Source organism: Cherax quadricarinatus, chromosome 10 (assembly GCF_038502225.1).
Source record: "Cherax quadricarinatus isolate ZL_2023a chromosome 10, ASM3850222v1, whole genome shotgun sequence".
Lineage (NCBI taxonomy): Eukaryota > Metazoa > Arthropoda > Malacostraca > Decapoda > Parastacidae > Cherax > Cherax quadricarinatus.
This window is the reverse complement of record NC_091301.1, coordinates 3,925,177-3,951,179: the sequence shown is the minus strand read 5'-3', so window position 1 is coordinate 3,951,179 and position 26,003 is coordinate 3,925,177. Positions and strand designations below refer to the sequence as shown.

At 38.8% G+C, this 26,003-nt stretch overlaps 1 protein-coding gene and 1 pseudogene across 1 annotated transcript in view; both read right to left on the bottom strand.

Annotated features, from left to right (window-relative positions):
* Positions 1-3,378: 3,378 nt before the first annotated feature.
* The window catches only part of Kpc2 (Kip1 ubiquitination-promoting complex subunit 2), a 48,720-nt gene continuing 26,095 nt past the window's right edge, over positions 3,379-26,003 (bottom strand). The window contains exons 6-8 of the mRNA XM_070083520.1: positions 16,458-16,556; positions 11,570-11,702; positions 3,379-4,310 (exon numbers count right to left, since the gene is read on the bottom strand). Coding sequence (XP_069939621.1) covers positions 3,556-4,310; positions 11,570-11,702; positions 16,458-16,556 — 987 coding nt within the window. The 3' untranslated portion in view covers positions 3,379-3,555. The remainder of the gene's footprint in view (positions 4,311-11,569; positions 11,703-16,457; positions 16,557-26,003) is intronic.
* LOC138852526 (uncharacterized) lies at positions 9,027-9,809 on the bottom strand (annotated as a pseudogene).

Genomic DNA, 26,003 nt, shown 5'->3' with positions numbered 1-26,003 from the left:
TTCCCCTACCTAGGAACTAGCGCGCCTGTGGGAGAAATCCCAAAGGCCAAAAAGAGGAAGGGCAAAAGGGAGGGGTGAGGAGGAGGAGGAGGAATGGAAAAAGGGGAGGATGGGATAGGGGAGGGGAGAATGGGGGGTAATTAGGTTCGGTCTGAGGAAGAAGACTGACAGGGCTAATTCCTCAGACCAAGAGCCTCTTCACCACGCCAAGGAGCCCCCCTTGAAGAGGCTGGTATACTCAGTAAACTTATTCCTCTATAATTTTTACAGTCTCTTTTGTCCCCTTTCCCTTTATATAAAGGGACTATACATGCTCTCCGCCAATCCCTAGGTACCTTCCCCTCTTTCATACATTTATTAAACAAAAGTACCAACCACTCCAACACTATATCCCCCCCCTGCTTTTAACATTTCTGTCATGATCCCATCAGTTCCAGCTGCTTTACCCCCTTTCATTCTACGTAATGCCTCACGTACCTCCCCCACACTTACATTCTGCTCTTCATCACTCCTAAAAGATGGTGTACCTCCCTGGCCAGTGCATGAAATTACTGCCTCTCTTTCTTCCTTAACATTTAAAAGTTCCTCAAAATATTCTCGCCATCTACCTAATACCTCCATCTCCCCATCTACTAACTCCCCTACTCTGTTTTTAACTGACAAATCCATACTTTCCCTAGGCTTTCTTAACTTGTTTAACTCACTCCAAAAATTTTTCTTATTTTCGTTAAAATTTCTTGACAGTGCCTCTCCCACTCTATCATCTGCTCTCCTTTTGCACTCTCTCACCACTCTCTTTACCTTTCTTTTACTCTCCATATACTCTGCTCTTCTTATAACACTTCTGCTTTGTAAAAACCTCTCATAAGCTACCTTTTTCTCTTTTATCATACCCTTTACTTCATCATTCCACCAATCACTCCTCTTTCCTCCTGCCCCCACCCTCCTATAACCACAAACTTCTGCCCCACATTCTAATACTGCATTTTTAAAACTATTCCAACCCTCTTCAACCCCCCCACTACTCATCTTTGCACTAGCCCACCTTTCTGCCAATAGTCGCTTATATCTCACCCGAACTTCCTCCTCCCTTAGTTTATACACTTTCACCTCCCTCTTACTTGTTGTTGCCACCTTCCTCTTTTTCCATCTACCTCTTACTCTAACTGTAGCTACAACTAAATAATGATCCGATATATCAGTTGCCCCTCTATAAACATGTACATCCTGGAGCCTACCCATCAACCTTTTATCCACCAATACATAATCTAATAAACTTTCATTACGTGCTACATCATACCTTGTATATTTATTTATCCTCTTTTTCATAAAATATGTATTACTTATTACCAAATCTCTTTCTACACATAGCTCAATTAAAGGCTCCCCATTTACATTTACCCCTGGCACCCCAAATTTACCTACTACTCCCTCCATAACATTTTTACCCACTTTAGCAATGAAATCCCCAACCACCATTACTCTTACACTTGATTCAAAACTCCCCACGCATTCACTCAACATTTTCCAAAATCTCTCTCTCTCCTCTACACTTTAAATATCGTATATTAAGTATGAGACGGGGAGCCAGTGCTACCTACACTTGGGCTACCTGCACCTGACTTCCTACAAATAAGTACTACTCACCTCTCTCCCTACATTAAGATTACAAATACTTTAAGATAAGTAATGAATTTACTGTGAATGTATTTAACTGTCTGTTTTTAATGCCTAGTTCTATTACTAACTTAATATAATTTAGTGTAAACTTGTTGCCTGGCATTTATATGCATTTATAAATGGAAGAAAATGGCATTCTGCCTTCTGGCGATGTCTGCTTTCCGGCGACAACCTGGAACCTAACCCGCCGTATAAGTGGGGCCCTACTGTACTCTTATACATTAATAGTTATTATCACTATATTATAAATGATTATTATCATATTACGGTTATTATATTTTTATTATTATTATTTTCTTTAGAAACATTGGACGAAGATGAGATTCACACCAAAAATGTTGCCAGATTGTTGAACTGTTTTTTTTTTTTTTTTTTGGTAACCTTAACTCATTTTCCAAATATTTTCATACCTGCCTGCCCAAGCTCAGCTACCTCCTCAATTATAAAATATCTTAGCCTATAGTGGGTACTCACTGACTTCTCAGTTCTGTGTTGTTGCTGTGATGATGATGATGATAATGGTACAAAGCATATGATAAGATGAAGTGAGGTGATGGTGTAGGAATTGTGACGATGTGTTAGGTGACTGACCAGTGAGGAAGGGAAGGAATCATGGTTTTACAATCCCATGAAGGGAATTTGTATAACAATTTGGCATAAATTTTACTATAGTGTTGTCATCAAAAATCATTATTTTATTTTTTCTCTTCTTACTTTTGGGCAAACTTCATGAAACTTCTAGTACATACGGTACCTGACCAGCCGGGCTGTGGCTCGCACATTGGACTGCGTGCAGCCAGCAGTAACAGCCTGGTTAATCAGGCTCTGATCCACCATAAGGCCTGGTCACAGACCGGGCTGTGGGGGCGTTGACCCCCAGAACTCTCTCCAGGTAAACTCCAGGCTACACTTTGGACCACCTTCTTAACTCAAAATAAAAAATAATTGACATCAGACCATTATTAAAATTTTTCTACTAGAATCCTGCTCCCCTCTTAATATTTTCAGGCCACCATTAACCGCAGATAACTGAAACATCAGGACCGTACCTGTGGATATGGGGATCCTACTGTATATGAAATAGTTCATAACCAATGCAAAATCACAATGAGGTAATTTACGCACAATATATATTCAAACGAGATTAAAAAGTGGCAGAAACAGACCAGTACTAGTATATGAGAGATAGCCACTATCTTTCATATCTCAAATAGTAACCCTGAATTATTGAATCCTCCAAACTAACTGAAGAGCATTTTTTCATGTAATACAACAGGTTACAGAAAATTATTAAGCAAATCACATTCCTTCATCACTCAGTTCAGCTTTTCTCACCTTATTAAGACAGTTGTTTAGATATTAGATCTATTTATACTGCCTTAACAGTACTGTATTTAGTTTTTTATTTGTATATTTTACTACTGTACTTTTAAATTTTCATTGGTTAAAATTTTCCAAGTACAGTGGAACCTCAGTTTTCGTATGCCCTAGTCTGTATGTTAAACTATAGTTCTTCTCTATAAACATATTTTTTGTTACTATTTTTGGGTGTCTGGAATGGACTAATTGGATTTACATTATTTCGTATGGGAAATATAAACAAAAAATACATTTTATAGAGAATAACTATAGTTTTACACACAGACTAGGGCATAAAAAAACCAAGGTTCCACTATAGCGTTAAAATAACCCAACATGTATCTATTCTTACTTTATTAGTCATTTTATGTTTATCTGGACACCATATATATTCTCAAGGACAGGATTTCTCCCACTACTTTTTTCCAAATTAAAATTATTCATACAGGAACTGATATGATTATATATTTTTTACATTATTCTTCACAATTAAGAATACATTTCATGAGAGTAAATTTATGTTTCCATTTCTTGTGACTCTATTCCAGGTTCATCCATTTCTACATCAATGCTAACAGTACTTGGTAATGTGGTATGACTGTATTGATCTAAGGACATATTGTAAACAGGGCTCTGGCCTTCTGTTAATCCTTGAGCAACTCCATTTGGAATATCTGTAGCACCACGAATTCCTAATGGCCCTCTGACAGGAGAACCAGAATGAGACATTGGCTCCTCTGTGTTTAATCGTATATGATGTGATGGGATTGGCGAAGAGTTCGGAGATGCATTTACTCGTGGTGTTGGAATTGGGGAAGAACTGGGTGAAGATCTAGGCAGAGAATGAGGTGATGAACTATTTGAGAGCCAGCTTGTATAAGACGATGGCTGATCACTTGGCAGCCCAACGCTGCCAAGATTTCGCATGGAGATTTGTGAGTATATGCTTGCAGCCACTGACAACTGACGGTTAGACTGACCATCAGTGCGTACTGAGAGTAAAGGCGAATTTACTGGCGAGTAAGAATTAGTTCTACCTGGTAGACTAGGCCTACCAGGAGTACGACAAATGCTATTCTCAGAGGATGAAGAAGACCACGAAGATGTGGATGTTGCTGACTCTGTAGAACCAGAGGAAGCAGATCTATTTTGGCTTAGACTGTGTTTCTCTGCATGGTAAATCCTAAGAACTTGACTCACAACCGGGTGGGTATCTGGATCACTAAGCCACATATTAGCATTATTTGGGCTTTCGTACAACATCATCAGAGCTGGAAAACAAGGAAATAAATTAATTTTACGTACTCAAATGATTATATATTTGCATATACAGAATATTATAATAAACTAATTACTATAAAGTGGTTATCACAGGTAAACTAGCATTTTTTGAGAGTTAATGTCATGAATATTGAACACAGTTAACTCCTGTACTTGTATACAGCTGATAGAAAGTTTGTGCAAATTTGGAAACGAGCATTATTATTATCTAATATAAGAACATAAGAACGATGGAACACTGCAGAAGGCCTACTGGCCCATGCGAGGCAGGTCCAAGTCTCCTACCGGCTTAAGCCAATGCACCCAACCTAGTCAGGTCAGGTCACATTGACTTAAGGGAGGAACACGGCAACCGACCTGGTAGCACAAGCTATCAGGTCTAACTCACACCCACCCACATCTACTCATGTATTTATCCAACCTATTTTTAAAGCTACACAACGTTCTGGCCTCTTAATAAACTTTGTAACTACTATAATATATGACCAACAACTACCTGGAGGAGGTTCTGGGGGTCAACGCCCCCACGGCTCAGTCCTCAACCAGGCCTACCACTGGATTAGGGCTTGATCAATCAGGATATTACTGCTGGCTGCATGCAATCCAACATACAAACCATAGCCTAGCTGATAGGGCACTGACTTTAGGTATCTGTTCAGTTCCCTCTCCAAGACAGTCAGAGGTCTATAGGTAATCCCCTTTATGTACGATGGGAAGATGCTGAACAGTCTTGGGCTCCAGACACTTCTTGTATTTTCATTTAGTGTATTCAAGGCACCCCTGCTTTTCATTGGCAATATGTTGCACTGTTTACCAAGTCTTTTGCTTTTGTAGGGAGTAATTCCTTCATGCAGATTTGGGACCAGTCCCTCTCGGATTTTTCAGGTGTAGTTTATGATGTATAATTCTTGAATGGGTTCCAGGGAATACAGGTCAAGGGACTTCAAGCATTCCCAATAATTATGGTGTGCTTGACTGGGTTAATATATGTAGTGAAAGTTCTCTGTACACTCTCTAGATCTACAGTTTTATCTGCCTTGAATGGGGCTGTTAGTGTACAGTAGTAGTCCAGCCTAGAGAGAAGTGACTTAAAGATCATCATTGGCATGGCATCCCTTGTTCGGAAGGTTCTCATTACCCATCCTATCATATTCCTTGCAGATGTGATAATGACACTGTTGTTATCCTTGAAGGTGAGAGCCTCCGACATTATCACTCCCAAGTCCTCTACATTAGATTTTTGCTCTATTGTGTGGCAGAATTTGTTGTATACTCCATTCTAACTATTATTTCCTCAAGTTTTCTATAACAGAGTAAATGAAATTTGTCCTTATTGAACATCATGTAATTTTCCAGGGCCTACTGGAAAACTTTATTTATGTCTGCTTGGAGATTTACCATGACCTCAATGGATGACACTTGTTCAGATTCTACTGTCATCTGCAAAAGAAGACATGGTGCTATGGTTTTACATCTATATGTTATTTTCATATAGTCAGACTTGAGTCCTGGAAATGGGAAGTACAATGCCTGCACTTTAAGGGAAGGGTTTGGGATATTGGCAGTTTGGAGGGATATGTTGTGTATCTTTATATGTATATGCTTCTAAACTGTTGTATTCTGAGCACCTCTGCAAAAACAGTGATAATTTGTAAGTGTGGTGAAAGTGTTGAGGCTGACAATATGTCAGCCTCCGACTTAACTCTGTTTGCCACAGCTCTTTGTTTTATTGGTCAGAAAGTTAAAGCTCCATCCCACTTTTCCAGTTATGTATTCTTTTGGCACACATTTTGTGTGTTATTACACCATGAAGGAATATTTTTTGATCAAATTAACACGGTATCCAAGGTGTGCAACAAGAAAAACCTGATATGAATAGCACTGGCAGTGGATACAAGCATTGCAGCGAGTGGAGTGACAACCAAATAGTGACTGTCGCAACACCAAGCAGCCAAACCGCAAGAATGCACAGGCTGTATACACTATTTATTTAAAACACCATTATTCATTAAGGAATCATGCACAACATTACAATTAAAAAAATTATGTGAAGAATGTACTGGACAGAAGAAAGTGATGGATAAAATTGAACTTCTTTGGGTTTGAGTGGCATGGAATGCCAGATGCAAAAGATGAAATTTTATGCAAGTTTTTTTTTTTAACACGTCGGCCGTTTCCCACAGAGGAAGGGTGACCCAAAAAGAAAGAAAAAAAAACTTTCATTATTCAACACTTTCACCATCATTCATACATAGTGAAGTGCTCAGATACAACAGTTTAGATGTCACTCCAAACAGCCAATATCCCAAACCCCTCCTTTAAAGTGCAGGCAGTGTACCTCCCACTTCCAGGACTCAAGTCCAGCTAACCAATTTCCCTGAATCCCTTCACAAAATATTACTCTGCTCACTCATTGGATCCCAAAAACCATTAGTTTCCATTCACTCTATATATCTTTGGTTAGGCCTCATTTAGATTATGCTGCACAGTTCTGGTCACTATATTACAGAATGGATATAAATGTACTGGAAAATGTACAAAGGAGAATGACAAAGTTGATCACATGTATCATGAATCTGCACTCTCTAGAAAGATGTAGAATTAGGGAGGATATGACTGATATGGCAGTTTGGAGGGATATGTTGTGTATCTTTATATGTGTATGCTTCTAGACTGTTGTATTCTGAGCACCTCTGCAAAAACAGTGATAATGTGCGAGTGTGGTGAAAGTGTTGAATGATGATGAAAGTATTTTCTTTTTGGGGATTTTCTTTCTTTTTTGGGTCACCCTGCCTCGGTGGGAGACGGCCGACTTGTTGAAAAAAAAAAAATGACTGAGGTGTATAAATGGAAAACAGGAATTAATGAAGGGGATGCAAATAGCATGCTAAAAATATCTAGCCAAGACAGGACTCACAGCAATGGTTTCAAGTTGGAAAAATTCAGATTCAGGAAGGATATAGGAAAGCACTGGTTCAGTAACAGAGTTGTGGATGAGTGGAACAAACTCCCAAGTACCATCATAGAAGCTAAAATGTGTAGTTTTAAAAATAGGTTAGATAAATACATGAGTGGGTGTGGGTGGGTGTGACCTGGACCTGACAAGCTTGTGCTAGTATGTCTGATGCCTTGCCCCTTCCTTAAGTGAATGTGACCTGACTAGGTGGGTCATTGGTCTAAGCCAGGGAGGTGACATGGACCTGCCTTGCATGGGGCAGTAGACTTGCTGTAGTGTACCTTCTTTCTTATGTTCTTAAGATGCTCACACATGCTTGATGGAAGTTCAAGCCCCTCGCCCACAAAATCTCCTTTACCCCCTCCCTCCAACCTTTCCTAGGATGACCCCTATCCTGCCTTCCTTCCCCTACAGCTTTATACACACTCCAAGTCATTCTACTTTATTCCCTCCTCTCTAAATGACCAAACCACCTCAACAGCCCCTCTTCAGCCCTCTTACTAATACTTTTAGTAACTCCGCACCTCCTCCTAATTTCCACATTACAAATTTTCTGCATAATATTTATGCCAAACATTGCCCTAAGACATGACATCTCTACTGCCTCCAGCCTCCTCCTTGCTGCAGAATTATTATTATTACCCATGCTTCACACCCATATAAGACTGTTGGTACCGCTATACTCACGTACATTCCCTTCTTTGCCTCCGTGGAAATGTTTTTCATCTCCACAGAAACCTCAAAGCACCACTCACCCTTTTTCTTCATCAATTCTACGGTTATCTTTGTCCTTCATTAACTCATCTGCTGACAAGTCAACTCCCAAATATCTGATCACATTCACTTCTCCCATACTCCCTGCCTCCAATGTGATATCCGTTTTTCTTCATCTAAATCATTTGATCGTTTGATGCCCTCATCACTTTACTCTCATCTATGTTCACTTTAAACTTTCTTCCTTTACACACACACTCCCAAACTCATCCACTAACCTTTGCAACTTTTCTTTAGAATCTCCCAAAAGCACAGTATCATCAGCAAAAAGTAACTGTGTCAACTCCCATTTCGTATTTGATTCCCCATAATTTAATCCCACCCCTCTCTCCAAAACCCTAGCATTTACTTCTTTTATAACCCCATCTACAAACATGTAAACAACCATGGTGACATTACAATTATTATTTGCTAAAAGATATTATTCACAATGGTCGGCATTAGCAGTTAGCTTCGCTAACTCCTAATCCACTAACTAAAAAATTAGCACTGCTAACGCTAAACCGCTAAACAGCCAAAAAAATTAGCAGAAGCTAACACTAACCGCTAATTTTTTCACATGAATTCAAATTTGGTTTAGTTTTTTGGTCTTTCATTTTTAAGACTTATACTTGAGTATAAGTACCAGTGTTGTAAAGTAACGAAGTAAAAGCACTTAAGTACTGAACTTTTTTCAGTATTTACTTTTTAAAAAGTACTGAAAGTGCTCATTACTTTTACTTGAGTATTGAAGTCTGTTATTACTTTTACTCCACTACAATCTGATAAAGATACATTACTCATTATATCATCAGTAATTTTTGAAAAGTAAACACCAAGAAAAGTTACTCAAGAACAGTACTCAGGTAGTTTTACTTTGTTACTTTACAACACTGGGAAAGGTACTGTACTTCTAAACTGTCATAACTTGCAACACCCACAAAAATTAAGATAATATCAAAAAAGCTATAGTAGTAGTTTAATGAATGCTTATAACTCATAAATACCTTATAAGATACTTCTCTAGCTGTTTATGACTGACCAAAATCCTCCTGCCCAGGGTGCAGCGGGAACCACCGTCTTGCTGAGATTCAGCGTCTTGATCAGGCTGACAAAGGTGGGAGATTTCATTACATGCAGTGGTAGCATGTTGCAGACGAATAGGTCCACAATCTTTCTGTCCACCACAGACTGACAGACGCTAGTGCCAGCAGCAACAAATGCTTCGCCCATGGTGGTCTGGCATGCTCTCTTTGCAGGCAGTTGTGATGACTGGCTGCTGCTCCTGCTAGTGGCACTGCCACAAGAAAATTGCCCATGTTTTTCACAGGAAGATCTGGCCTTGATTCTCTCCTCAAACTTAATGGCATCTGCTGGATGTTTTCTGTTAACACGCGGCTTCAAGTTGTAGAGGCTCGCCGCCTTTCCCTTGATGATGGTCTCTTTGGGCTGGCACATGATGCACAGGAAGTACAAAATATTGGCATTCATATCCCTTGACTTGAGGACAAAATAGTCATCCAGGTGGAGCCACAGATTCTGCGACTCCTGGCCTTCAGCCTGAGCGGCCTCTGCTTCAACCACAGCCACTGCAGACTCCTCATCAACACCCTCAGGCGGAACAGATATGTCTCCCCTGTTCGTAACGATAAGTGACATTGCACCCAGGTGATCGCCGACAATGTAAGACCATAACAATGCTGCTGCCGCCTTGACAAGTCACATCTACACGCAGTCAGCCAATAGTATACCTGACCGATGGAGAAATGCCCACAAAATACAGGAACAGACATGTGTGCCATTGAAAAAGCATTGCTTTCTGACTACCAACAATGTATGAATTTTTCTTAGCTGACTCAAAGTTAGCGGAACTTTATTTTATTTTTTTTTTTTATTATCACACTGGCCGATTCCCACCAAGGCAGGGTGGCCCGAAAAGAAAAACTTTCACCATCATTCACTCCATCACTGTCTTGCCAGAAGGGTGCTTTACACTACAGTTTTTAAACTGCAACATTAACACCCCTCCTTCAGAGTGCAGGCACTGTACTTCCCATCTCCAGGACTCAAGTCCGGCCTGCCGGTTTCCCTGAATCCCTTCATAAATGTTACTTTGCTCACACTCCAACAGCAAGTCAAGTATTAAAAACTATTTGTCTCCATTCACTCCTATCAAACACGCTCACGCATGCCTGCTGAAAGTCCAAGCCCCTCGCACACAAAACCTCCTTTACCCCCTCTCTCCAACCTTTCCTAGGCCGACCCCTACCCCGCCTTCCTTCCACTACAGACTGATACACTCTTGAAGTCATTCTGTTTCGCTCCATTCTCTCTACATGTCCGGACCACCTCAACAACCCTTCCTCAGCCCTCTGGACAACAGTTTTGGTAATCCCGCACCTCCTCCTAACTTCCAAACTACGAATTCTTTGCATTATATTCACACCACACATTGCCCTCAGACATGACATCTCCACTGCCTCCAGCCTTCTCCTTGCTGCAACATTCATCACCCATGCTTCACACCCATATAAGAAGCTAATTGGTCTGCTAACGGTTTCCGAAGTTTGCAGAGAAACACTAATCCGCTAAGCATAAAGTTGGTTCCGCTAATCAGTGGTTAGTGGATTATAGGAACTGTGCCCACCACTGATTATTCACATTATGATATGAAATATTTTGTACTAGGAGACTAATGCATTCTGTCTGTCACACAACAATATAGTACGTTAAATATAAACTTTTTTTTTTTTCAACAAACCGGCCGTATCCCACCAAGGCAGGATGGCCCAAAAAGAAAAACAAAAGTTTCTCTTTTTAAATTTAGTAATTTATACAGGAGAATGGGTTACTAGGCCCTTGCTCCCGGCATTATAGTCGCCTCTTACAACACACATGGCTTATGGAGGAGGAATTCTGTTCCACTTCCCCATGGAGATAAGAGGAAATAAACAAGAACAAGAACTAGAAAGAAAATAGAAGAAAACTCAGAGGGGTGTGTATATATATGCTTGTACATGTATGTGTAGTGTGACCTAAGTGTAAGTAAAAGAAGCAAGACATACCTGAAATCTTGCATGTTTAAGAGACAGAAAAAAGACACCAGCAATCCTACCATCATGTAAAACAATTACAGGATTCCATTTTACACTCACTTGGCAGCTCCCTGGGCGGTTGCTGTCTACCAACCTACTAGCGACCTAATGTAGGTTAAATATAAACATTGGATGGAAAACATTTACTAAAACTTATATTATGTATTACAGGGTTCTAAGTTCTGCCATTACTCTAATTTTCTAATTGACTACACAATGCAAATATGATTAGGGGGAGTCCTAAACCTGTAGGGGGTCATACAGTGCCTAGAAAATAGGAGAAATCAGTTCCATTTTCTTGGTTCAAGAGCCCCTTCACAAGCATTAAGGCACCTCCCCTGAAAAGGTCTAAAGGAGAGCAACAATGAAAACTTAGGAAACACCAAAGAAAATGGTATTAATATATTTCAAAATAACATCCTATTTAAAATGTAATTTTACTAACCTAACAGAGTCTTTGGCTTTGGTAAAGCAAGTTGTATAACAGGAGAAGCAAGGATGGCAGAGATGATAGGAGAATCTCGCTTGAGTCCTTGGTCATCTGTAACCACAGGTTCATCACGCAGGAGTAACTCGCACTAAAAGAATACAACTCTGTTATGCATAATATTAATTTACCACTTGTTACATATGGTAGTCAAATATACATAGAAAATATAAAGGTATCTGTCTATTCTGTATCCTTGACACCTTACATCCTCTGTTAGTTCATTTCCTTAGACTTAAAGCCTCAGTTAGAATATTCACCAGACATTCAAATATGTTAACTTTTAAAGTACCAGAAATATTGTTCAAATTATACCAGATGGTGGTTTGAGTATGGTGGAAAGAGTTTTAACATTTTCCTACTGTTTGCAATGATAAACAAGAGAATACGTGGAAATCCAAGACTGACTCACAATGCATATTACAAATGGGATAACTGAAAGATGCACAACAAAAGGCCTTAAGAAAAAAAATCAGGTAGACAACAATCAAGAGGTGCTACACAAATCAAAATTTTTTTTCTTGCAATAAGTGTATTTCCAGGAGCAAGGGGCTAGTAACCCCTTCTCCTGTATATATTACTAAATGTAAAAGGAGAAACTTTTGTTTTTCCTTTTGGGCCACCCCACCTCGGTGGGATACGGCCAGTGTGTTGAAAGAAGAAAGAATAAGTGTATTTCAGAGAATTTTTTTTTCCAGTGTCAAGTTTCAAAAACAGTTGCCCAGAAAACAAAACTTTCAATTTTTTTTTTTTTTCAACAAGTCAGCCGTCTCCCACCGAGGCAGGGTGACCCAAAAAGAAAATACTTTCATCATCATTCAACACTTTCACTTCACTAGCACATAATCACTGTCTTTGCAGAGGCACTCAGATATGACAGTTTAGAAGTCCCTCCAAACTGCCAATATCGCAGACCCCTCCTTTAAAGTGCAGGCATTGTACTTCCCATTTCCAGGACTCAAGTCCAGCTAAATCTATAATAACCGGTTTCCCTGAATCCCTTCACTAAATATTACCCCCCTGCTTACACTCCAACAGCTTGTCAAGTCCCAAAAACCATTCGTCTCCATTTACTCCTAACACGCTCACACACACTTGCTGGAGGTCCAAGCCCCTCACCCACAAAACCAGGAGGAAATACAAAGATTTTAAATTTTAAATTAATATTAAAAAAAAAAAAAAGCAGTGGACAGGAATAACACAGCTGGGTGACTATGTAACTTGTGTGTATTCAGACTAGTTCTTAGTAATTTATTACATGAAATGCAACAGTAATGAATCTCACAGAAATGTGAAAGATTCTTTTAGTAATGTCTGAAGTAGAAGTTAAAAATTTGAATGTAAGAGCTCAAAGCATTTGCCAGTTATCATACTAACACAGGCCAAAAACTGACGAATACAGCAAATGATCAAGACACCATACTTTATCCCCACTCTTGATCACTAAAGTCAGGAAATATAAGCAGAGAATCTCAAATCTAAATAGGTATTTGCATACAGGAAGTGTCATGTTTAATCTGTAGGATCAGCTGCTGAAGATTAAATGACCACCAGGTCAAGGCAAAACAAGCATAGCTCTACTCCTGTAAATACAAGCAATTATACATTCACTATACTATAAATTTCAACTTTTACATTGCTGTTTCAGTGAATATAGTTTAATTATCCCACTGTTTGCCATTCCGATTTTTGTTTCATGTGAAAAACTCTTGACATATTCCAAGTACTCCTACAAGCTTTCAAGCACCTGTGACAACCAAAATACCTGGATAACATTCTAAACAAGGCTACCCTTTCATGAAAGTTTCCAGATTAAACAAGGCATCACAGATATATAAATAAACTATGCAAAGATATTCAATATTTTAATATTACTAAAAAAAATGATAAAAAATGCATTACAGTAAGGTTTCAAAAGTCTACAAAGCGCAGTGGTTCTATTATAGACGAGTCACTCTTCACTTTCTTACATATAAAAAAAAAAAATGTAAGAAATATTAAAATTCCACTACATAATTTCTTCTTGGCACCTTTGTGAAAAATTCATACAAAATGTTTATTAAAAATGGTCTCCAATATTAAAATTTAAGCTGCATCATAATTATTTACTTACCTTATATATTTTATTCCTCTTGTATCAAGAATTTGTATTGCTCACTTATTCAGGTTATTTTGTCTTTATATATCTTTGAATATATGTAAATATTAAAACAAACACAGTATTAGATTAAATTAATTTTGTCTTCTACATTTAAGTATCAAAACAAATGTTAAGATTAAATCTTGCATCAAATGCTGAGCATAATATGACATTTTAGATTTGTTATATATAGTGTCCCTTACCTATGCATATTTTCTTCTTGAAAATACGTAATTGATTTTTAGTTTTGATTAAGTAAATTCTTGCAAATTTCCAGTTTCTTTTGGATCATTTAAAGTACATCAGCAGTTGAGCTCTAGTTTTAACATTTTAACTATGCCCAATGTACTACTCTGCAAGTAATGAATGTCTCGGACATACTAGTAGGCACAATTTTTTGTGGCTTCAGTATGTACCATTACGCACAATTTTTTATGGCTCTGATACATACTAGTATGCACAAATTTTCATGACTTCAATGTGTGTTAGCATGCATAATTATTCACGACTTCAGAAATGCCACCTACCAAATTATCCAAGAATTATTTCACGTTACCCTACTTCTTCCCTATGTAGCCACTCCTCAGCATCATTTGTCACTCCAAGTAATTAGCCTTTTACTACACATAAATACGTACAAATACATTCCATCCCAGAGATCCCAAGTGGTGCTTTAATTTTTTTTTTTTTTTTTTTTTTTTTTTTTTTAAAAAAGTCGGCCGTCTCCCACCGAGGCAGGGTGACCCAAAAAAGAAAGAAAATCCCCAAAAAGAAAATACTTTCATCATCATTCAACACTTTCACCACACTCGCACATTATCACTGTTTTTGCAGAGGTGCTCAGAATACAACAGTCTAGAAGCATAAACATATAAAGATACACAACATATCCCTCCAAACTGCCAATATCCCAAACCCCTCCTTTAAAGTGCAGGCATTGTACTTCCCATTTCCAGGACTCAAGTCCGACTATATGAAAATAACCGGTTTCCCTGAATCCCTTCACTAAATATTACCCTGCTCACACTCCAACAGATCGTCAGGTCCCAAGTACCATTCGTCTCCATTCACTCCTATCTAACACGCTCACGCACGCTTGCTGGAAGTCCAAGCCCCTTACCCACAAAACCTCCTTTACCCCCTCTCTCCAACCCTTTCGAGGACGACCCCTACCCCGCCTTCCTTCCCCTATAGATTTATATGCTTTCCATGTCATTCTACTGTGATCCATTCTCTCTAAATGACCAAACCACCTCAACAACCCCTCTTCTGCCCTCTGACTAATACTTTTATTAACTCCACACCTTCTCCTAATTTCCACACTCCGAATTTTCTGCATAATATTTACACCACACATTGCCCTTAAACAGGACATCTCCGCTGCCTCCAACCGTCTCCTCGCTGCTGCATTTACCACCCAAGCTTCACACCCATATAAGAGTGTTGGTACTACTATACTTTCATACATTCCCTTCTTTGCCTCCATAGATAACGTTTTTTGACTCCACATATACCTCAACGCACCACTCACCTTTTTTCCCTCATCAATTCTATGATTAACCTCATCCTTCATAAATCCATCCGCCGACACGTCAACTCCCAAGTATCTGAAAACATTCACTTCTTCCATACTCCTCCTCCCCAATTTGATATCCAATTTTTCTTTATCTAAATCATTTGACACCCTCATCACCTTACTCTTTTCTATGTTCACTTTCAACTTTCTACCTTTACACACATTCCCAAACTCATCCACTAACCTTTGCAATTTTTCTTTAGAATCTCCCATAAGCACAGTATCATCAGCAAAAAGTAACTGTGTCAATTCCCATTTTGAATTTGATTCCCCATAATTTAATCCCACCCCTCTCCCAAACACCCTAGCATTTACTTCCTTTACAACCCCATCTATAAATATATTAAACAACCATGGTGACATTACACATCCCTGTCTAAGACCTACTTTTACCGGGAAGTAGTCTCCCTCTCTTCTACACACCCTAACCTGAGCCTCACTATCCTCATAAAAACTCTTTACAGCATTTAATAACTTACCACCTATTCCATATACTTGCAACATCTGCCACATTGCTCCTCTATCCACTCTATCATATGCCTTTTCTAAATCCATAAATGCAATAAAAACTTCCCTATCTTTATCTAAATACTGTTCACATATATGCTTCAATGTAAACACCTGATCTACACATCCCCTACCCACTCTAAAACCTCCTTGCTCATCCGCAATCCTACATTCTGTCTTACCTCTAATTCTTTCAATTATAACCCTACCGTACACTTTTCCTGGTATACTCAGTAAGCTTATTCCTCTATAATTTTTACAGTCTCTTTTGTCCCCTTTCCCTTTATATAAAGGGACTATACATGCTCTCTGCCAATCCCTAGGTACCTTCCCCTCTTTCATATCCTTTACCTATTTTACTTTGTAAACTCATGACTACAGCTTGCAAATTTAATATCCGTATTCTCAGGATACTGGACATTTTTGCTATAATAAAATAATGTTTATGATCATCCTGATAGCAGTGTAGTTTCAGCTCTCTAAAACAAAAAAGCAAGTTTAGGTTGTCACAATTTTTGTAAAGTCTGCTAGAAGTTAACCCAAGTAATATCTATTTTAACACTGCAATTATAATGAAAAAACTTAAGTATAGCCATTTAAATAAACTAGCCAAGACAACTTACAGCTACACTCTGTTTATTTCCACTAACACGCAGGGCATTGATGACATCATCTTTTTTGAAGCCCATTTGCATAATTTTTTCCAGGGCCTCTGGATTTGGCTGAAAAGAAAAAAAAAAGGAATTATACAGTGGAAGCTTTAGATATAAAATTAGAATGCTGGGATATTCTAATGAATGCACAGCAGTCACCAGAATTTATTTCACATTATACTGTATACCTATTCAATTACAGTATACAGGTTTCAATAAATAAACTGCTTGAATGGTCATCTCTGACCATATAAGTAGTACATTTATTAACCCTTTGACTGTTTTGGTCGTATATATACGTCTTACGAGCCACCATTTTTGACCTGTATATACTCATAAATTCTACCGGCTTCAAATCAAGCAGGAGAAAGCTGGTAGGCCCACATGTGAGAGAATGGGACTGTGAGGTCAGTGTGCACCATATGAAAAAAATCCTGCAGCATGCAGTGCATAATGAGAAAAAAAAAACTGACTATTTTTTTTTAATTAAAATGCCGTCTTTGTGGTCTATTTTCGTATAGTATTTATGGTTGTATTCTCGTTTTCTTGGTCTCATTTGATAGAATGGAAAACATATTATAGAAATAGAGGTGATTTTGATTGGTTTTACTATAAAAGAACCTTGAAATGGAGCTCAAAGTAGGGGAAATGTTTGATTTTTGCCAATGTTCAAAAGTAAACAAATGATGTCATTTTCCAATAAATGTCCAAGTAGCCATTCTAATATGCAGTCATGAATGGGTTGATGTTATCTATACAATTATTACAATATTGCAGTAGTCTGCATAACAGTAAGTCTTCTATTTTTTTGTTTGAATAAAAATTCAAAATAGAAAGCAAGAGTAATATCAGAGGGGCCTGGAGATGTGACTGATGAACAAAGAAAATGTTATTTTAGAGCCAGAAATGTCAGTATTGTTCATTGTGGACCCTATTTTGAAATTGTCAGATTTTTTTAATTTTTGTGAAATTGGCCAAATTGCAAATTTCTGACCATGTTATTGGGTAGTTGGAATCGGTAAATGGGCAGTTTCTTGTACTCAATCGATAGAAAAAATGGAGTTCTAAAGAAACAGCTATGAGCTTGGTCGACTGGAACAATGGAATTAGCCGAAAATAGGGCTCGAAGTGGGCAAAATCGCCAATTCATAAATATCGCCAAGGTCGCTAACTTCGCAAGAGCGTAATTCCGTCAGTTTTCCATCAAATTTCGTACTTTTGGTGTCATTACCATCAGGAAAAGATTCTCCATCACTTCCTAACAAAAAACTTTGCGACACCAGGAGACATCTCAGGATTTGGGGTTGCAATAGTCAAGGGGTTAAATCCTCCACCCTATTCTCTCTATACACAGTATCTAACACTAGGTCTCATAAAATATTTCCCAATGTTAAGAAAAACTTTTCTGTAAAGTAATCTGTGTTTACAAATTTTGAAACACAGCTGTTTCTTGCCAAACAATTCAGCCTACTTAACATATGTTCTACAGCCCTACAATGCCACTACATAAAAAACTGATTAAACTTCAGTTTTCACTGTCTTATTAATTTACACACATTTGTCATTTGAACAGTTGCCAGATGATTAAGGACTATCCAAGATAAATGATCTCAGAAGTTTCATTGCTCACTATTGTCCTAGAATAACATGCATTGATTCACTAGATGGGGAAGTGACTTTCCTTTAACGAGTTTATTTTTAAGTTCATATTGGGCCCAGGAGCTTTCAAGAATGCATTTTTTACTTTCATACAAATATTCTAAGAGGAGGAGGTAGTGAAAAGAAAGGGGGAGAGAGGGAGGGAGGAAGAAAAAGATGGGGAAAATGTTGAAGAAAACAGAATATGAAAGCAATAAAGAAAAAAAAAAGAAATCCAAAAAAAGTGAAAGCAGGGACTTAATAATGACAGTAATAGCTCTTCTTTCATAATACAGGTCTACATCCCTTTATCCAAAATTCTGAAATTCAAAAAGTTCTGAAAATCAAAGCTTTTTCGTGGAGTGTGAAGCGTCGGTCAACTAAGTGCTGGGTCACACCGCCAAGTGGCGGCGTTGAGAATCATTCTGAAATTCGAGAAAAAGTTCGAAATTCAAAACAATACCGGCCTCAAGGGTTTCGGATAAAGGGAAGTGGACCTGTAGTTACATACCTGAATGTATATAGCATTTTTTTTTTATTAACACATTGGCTGCTTCCCACCCAGGCAGGGTGGCCCAAAAAAGAAAAAACCTTCATCATCGTTCACTCCATCACTCTCTTGCCAGAGGCGTGCTTACAATACAGTTATAAAACTGCAACATTAACACCCCTCCTACAGAGTGCAAACACTGTACTTCCCATCTCCAGGGCTCAAGTCCAGCCTCCCTGAATCCCTTCACTAATGTTACCCTGCTCACACTCCAACAGCACGTCAAGTCCTAAAAACCATTTGTCTCCATTCATTCCTATCAAATACGCTCACACATGCTTGCTGGAAGTCCAAGCCCCTCGCATACAAATCCTCTTTTACCCCCCTCCCTCCACCTTTTCCTAGGCCGACCCCTACCCAGCCTTCCCTCCACTACAGATTTATACATTCTTGAAGTCATTTTATTTTGTTCCATCCTCTCTACATGTCTGAACCACCTCAATAACCCTTCTTCAGCCCTCTGGATAATAGTTTTGATAATCCCGCACCTCCTCCTAATTTCTAAACTATGAATTCTCTGCATTATATTCACACCACACATTGCCCTCAGACATGACATCTCCACTGCCTCCAGCCTTCTCCTTGTTGCAACATTCACCACTCATGCTTCACACTCACATAAGAGTGTTGGTATAACTATACTCTCGTACATTCCCCTCTTTGCTTCCATGGACAAAGTTCTATGTCTCCAGGCTCCTAAGTGCACCGCTCACCCTTTTTCCCTCATGAATTCTATGATTCACCTCATCCTTCATAGACCCATCTGCTGACACATCCACTCCCAAATATCTGAATACATATATTCACTTCCCCCCATACTCTCTCCCTCCAATCTGATATCCAGTCTTTCGTCACCTAATTTTTTTTATCCTCATCACCTTACTGTTTCCTATATTCACTTTTAATTTTCTTCTTTTACATACCCTACCAAACTCATCCACCAACCTCTGCAACTTCTCTTCCAAATTTCCCAAAAGCACAGTGTGATCAGCAAAGAGCAACTGTGACAACTCCTACTTTGTGTTAGATTCTTTATCTTTTAACCCCACACCTCCTGCCAACACAATGCCCTCATCTTCTACCCATTCCATTTCTACCTGACGTTAGTATATAAGTGTCAGGCACCTTGCTTCTGCTTCAGAATCTCCACGACTACAGTGCTCTTCGCACCTACTCCAAGGTTGAGGGACTGATTACCTCATCTTCTGTACATAGTTCTACTGTCTTCAAGTTATGTCCTGGAATTTGTATTGATAAACCCACTGGAAGGAGAAACGTCTACAATAAAGATACCCAGATGTTGCACATGTGTCTTAATTTCAACCTGCGTATTCACTTCTCTTACCACCCCATCTATAAATATACTGAACAACCATTGTGACATCACACATCCTTGTCTAAGGCCTACTTTTACTAGGAAATAATCTCCCTCTCTCCAACATACTCTAACCTGAGCCTCACTATCTTCATAAAAACTCTTCACTGCTTTCAGTGACCTACCTCCTATTCCATACACCTGCCACATTGCCCCCCTTATCCACCCTGTCATATGCCTTTTCCAAATCCATAAATGCCACAGAAACCTTTACCCTTATCTAAATACTGTTCACCTATATGTTTCACTGTAAACACTTGGTCTACACACCCCCTACCTATCCTAAAACCTCCTTGTTCATCTGCTATCTTACTCTCTGTCTTACTCTTAATTCTTTCAATAATAACTACCATACACTATACCAGGCACACTCAACAGACTTATTCCCCTATAATTTTTGCACTCTCTTTTGTCCCCTTTGCCTTTATACAAAAGAATTATGCATGCTTTCTGCCAATCCCTAGGTACAATACCCTCTTCCATACATTTATTAAATAATAGGACCAACCATTCCAAAATTATATCCCCACCTGCCTTTAGCATTTCTATCTTTATCCCATCAATCCAAGCTGCCTTACACCCTTTCATTCTACCCACTGCCTCACGAACTTCCCCCCCACTCACAACTGGCTCCTCCTCACTCCTACAAGATGCTATTCCTCCTTGCCCTATACACAAAATCACAGCCCCTCTATCTTCATCAACATTTAACAATTCCTCAAAATTATTTTTTTATTTTATTATCACACCGGCCGATTCCCACCAAGGCAGGGTGGCCCGAAAAAGAAAAACTTTCACCATCATTCACTCCATCACTGTCTTGCCAGAAGGGTGCTTTACACTACAGTTTTTAAACTGCAACATTAACACCCCTCCTTCAGAGTGCAGGCACTGTACTTCCCATCTCCAGGACTCAAGTCCGGCCTGCCGGTTTCCCTGAATCCCTTCATAAATGTTACTTTGCTCACACTCCAACAGCACGTCAAGTATTAAAAACCATTTGTCTCCATTCACTCCTATCAAACACGCTCACGCATGCCTGCTGGAAGTCCAAGCCCCTCGCACACAAAACCTCCTTTACCCCCTCCCTCCAACCCTTCCTAGGCCGTCCCCTACCCCGCCTTCCTTCCACTACAGACTGATACACTCTTGAAGTCATTCTGTTTCGCTCCATTCTCTCTACATGTCCGAACCACCTCAACAACCCTTCCTCAGCCCTCTGGACAACAGTTTTGGTAATCCCGCACCTCCTCCTAACTTCCAAACTACGAATTCTCTGCATTATATTCACACCACACATTGCCCTCAGACATGACATCTCCACTGCCTCCAGCCTTCTCCTCGCTGCAACATTCATCACCCACGCTTCACACCCATATAAGAGCGTTGGTAAAACTATACTCTCATACATTCCCCTCTTTGTCTCCAAGGACAAAGTTCTTTGTCTCCACAGACTCCTAAGTGCACCACTCACTCTTTTTCCCTCATCAATTCTATGATTCACCTCATCTTTCATAGACCCATCCGCTGACACATCCACTCCCAAATATCTGAATACGTTCACCTCCTCCATACTCTCTCCCTCCAATCTGATATTCAATCTTTCATCACCTAATCTTTTTGTTATCCTCATAACCTTACTCTTTCCTGTATTCTCCATTTTCCTGATACGTACCTCTAACTCCTGGCGTCGCAAAATTTAAAAAAAAAAAAAAAAAAAAAAAAAAAAAAATATTTTTTTATGAAATGATAGAGAATCTTTTCCCGATTGTAATGACACCAAAAAAACGAAATTTGATGGAAAACTGACAGAATTACGGCTCCGCAAAGTTAGCGACCTCAGGGATATTTACAAATCGGCTATTTCACTCACTTTGAGCCCTATTTTCACCTAATTCCAGTGTTTCAGTCGACCAAACTCATAGCTATTTCCTTAGAACTCCATTTTTTCTATCGATTGAGTACAAGAAACTGCCCATTTACCGATTTCAACTACCCAATAACATGGTCAGAAATTTGCAATTTGGCCAATTTCACAAAAATTAAAAAATATGACAATTTCAAAATAAGGACAAGAATGAACAATGCAGACATTCCTGGCTCTAAAATAGCATTTTCTTTGTTCATCAGTCATGTCTCCAGGCCCCTGTGATATTACTCTTGCTTTCTATTTTGAATCATTATTCAAAACAAAAAATAGAAGATTTACTGTTATGCAGACTACTGCAATGCTGTAATAATTGTATAAATAACATCAACCCATTCATGACTGCATATTAGAATGGCTACTTGGACATTTATTGTACAATGACATCGTTTGTTTATTTTTGAACATCGGCCAAATTCAAACATTTCCCGTATTTTGAGCTCCATTTCCAGGTTCTTTTTATACCAAAATCAATCAAAATCACCTCTATTTCTATAATATATTTTCCATTCTATCAAATGAGACCAAGAAAATGAGAATACAACCATAAATACTAAACGAAAATAAACCACAAAGTCGGCATTTTAATTAAAAAAAATGGTCAGAGTTTTTTTTTCTCATTATGCACTGTGTGCTCCAGGATTTTTCTTATATGGTGCACTCTGGCCATACAGACCCATTCTCTCACATGTGGGCCTACCAGCTTTCTCCTGCTTGATTTGAAGCCGCTAGAATTTATGAGTATATATACGTCAAACACGGTACCTCGTAAGATGTATATATACGGCCACTACAGTCAAAGGGTTAACTGTCAAATCCATTTGTTCCCTAGGCTTCCTCAGCTTATTAATCTCACTCCAAAACTTTTTCTTATTTTTAACAAAATTTGTTGATAACACCTCACCCACTCTCTCATTTGCTCTCTTTTTACATTGCTTCACCACTCTTAACCTCTTTTTTTTCTCTCCATATACTCTTCCCTCCTTGCATTACTTCTAGTTTGTAAAAACCTTTCATATGCTTTTTCTCCCTTACTACTCTCTTTACATCATCATTCCACCAATCGCTCCTCTTCCCTCCCACACCCACTTTCCTGTAACCACAAACTTCTGCTAAACACTAACACTACATTCTTAAACCTACCCCATACATCTTCGACCCCATTGCCTCTACTCTCACTAGCCCATCTATCCTCCAATAGTTGTTTATATCTTAGCTTAACTGCCTCCTCTTTTAGTTTACAAACCTTCACCTCTCTCTTACTTGCTGCTTCTATTTTCCTTGTATCCCATCTACCTTTTACTTTCACTGTAGCTATAACTAAAAAGTGATCTGATTTTTCAGTTCGACTTCATGGAACTGAAAAATTACCTGGGTGGGCTAAATTGGGATGTCCTGACTATGGGTCTGGTAGATAATCTTGGTTGCCAATATGACATTTTTCAGAGCATAGTTCTAGCTGCCCAGACAACTTTTGTTCCGAGTAGGGAAATTAGATCTAACAAAAATGATCCCAAATGGATGAACAATAGATTAAAACGTCTCGTTGGTCAAAAGAGAGGCATATATAGGCGTATCAAAAGATGGGATGGGTAGTTAAGAAATCAATATATTCAGTTAAAGAGAGAAATAAAGAAAAGAATAAGAAAAGCAAAAAGGGATTATGAGGCTAAGGTCACAAGGGATTCAAAGACTAACCCAAAAGGGTTCTTTCAGGTATACAGAAGATTAGGGACAAGATTGGCCCACTTAAGAGTAACTCTGGTCAGATCACTGACAGTGATAAGGATGTGTGTGAAATTCTCAATACCTACTTCCTCTCAGTTTTCACCCAGGAAAATACTAGCAATATTCCTGAAATAACAGATTATGTAGAACAGGATGATAAACTATGTACAATTGCAGTAACTAGTGACATGGTCCTCAGACAAATAGAGAAACTAAAACCTAACAAATCCCCAGGCCCTGATGAACTGTTTGCAAGGGTGTTAAAGGAATGTAAAGAGGAACATAGTTCCTGATAAGTGGAAAATGGTAAATGTAATACCTATTTACAAGGAAGGTAACAGGTCCTTGGCTTCGAACTATAGACCAATAAGCCTTACCTCCATAGTGGGAAAATTTATGGAATCAATAATTGCCGAAGCAATTCGTAGCCATCTTGACAGGCACAGATTGACTAATGAATCTCAACACGGTTTTACAAAGGGGCGTTCCTGTCTTACGAATTTACTAACTTTTTTCACTAAGGTGTTTGAGGAGGTAGATCATGGTAATGAATATGATATTGTGTATATGGACTTCAGTAAAGCTTTCGATAGAGTTCCACACCAGAGGCTATTGAGGAAACTTAAGGCACACAGAATAGGAGGAGAAATTTTTTCCTGGGTAGAGGCATGGCTGACAAATAGACAGCAGAGAGTTTGCATAAATGGGGAGAAATCAGAATGGGGGCATGTCACAAGCAGTGATCCTCAGGGATCAGCACTGGGCCCGTTGTCGTTTACAATTTACATAAACAACATAGATGAGGGAATAAATAGCGACATAAGCAAATTTTCTGATGACACCAAAATAGGGCGTCCAATTCATTCTAATGAGGACACTAGAGCACTCCAGGATGATTTGAATAGACTGGTGCAATGGTTGGAGAAGTGCCAGATGCAATTTAATATTGACAAATGCAAAGTTCTAAATGTTGGACAGGAAAATAACCATGCCACATATAAACTAAATAATGTAGATCTTAATACTACTGATTGCAAAAAGGATTTAGGAGTTCTGGTTAGCAGTAATCTAAAACCAAGACAACAGTGCATTAGTGTTCGCAATAAAGCTAACAGAATTCATGGCTTCATATCTAGAAGTATAAATAATAGAAGTCCTCAGGTTGTTCTTCAACTCTATATATCCTTGTTTAGGCCTCATTTAGACTATGCTGCTCAGTTCTGGTCACCGTATTACAGAATGGATATAAATGCTCTGGAAGACGTACAGAGGATGATGATAAAGATGATCCCATGTATAAGAAATCTTCCCTATGAGGATAGACTGAGGGCCCTGAATCTGCTCTCTCGAAATGTGTAGAATTAGGGGGGATATGATCGAGGTGTATAAATAGAAAACAGGAATAAATAAAGGGGATGTAAATAGCGTGCTGAAAATTTCCAGCCAAGACAGGACTCGCAGCAATGGTTTCAAGTTGGAAAAATTCAGATTCAGGAAGGATATAGGAAAGCACTGGTTTGGTAATAGAGTTGTGGATGAGTGGAACAAACTCCCAAGTACAGTTATTGAGGCTAAAACGTTGTGTAGTTTTAAAAATAGGTTAGATAAATACATGAGTGGGTATGGGTGGGTGTGAGTTGGACCTGACTAGCTTGTGCTGCTGGGTATGGTGCAGTGCTCCATCCTTGAGTGGAGGTGACCAGACTGGGTGGGTCATTGGGCAAATCCAGGGGGAACATGGACCTGCTCCGCATGGGTCAGTAGGCCTGTTGCAGTGTTCCTTCTTTCTTATGTTCTTATATCTGTGGCCCCTCTATAAACATGTACATCCTGAAGTCTACTCAACAGTCTTTTGTCTACCAATACATAGTCCAACAAACTACTGTCATTATGCCCTACATCACATCCTGTATACTCATTTATACTCTTTCTTAAAATATGTATTACCTATAGCTAAACCCCTTTCTATACAAGGCATATGTAACATGTAAAAATCTACCTGTAATCATCATCTGGAGTTGAGATACTAATCCTTTGACTGTCGCAACCCCAAATCCTGATGTTGCAATGTCTGGTGTTGCAAAATATTTGGAAAAAAAAAATTCTCATGAAGTGATAGATAAGCTTTTCCCCGATGGTAATGACACCAAAAGTAAGAAATTTGATAAAAAACTTACGGAATTACGCTCTCGTGAAGTTAGCGACCTTGGCGATATTTACGAATTGGCGATTTCGCCCACTTTGAGCCCTATTTTCACCTAATTCCATTGTTCCATTCGACCAAACTCATAACTATTT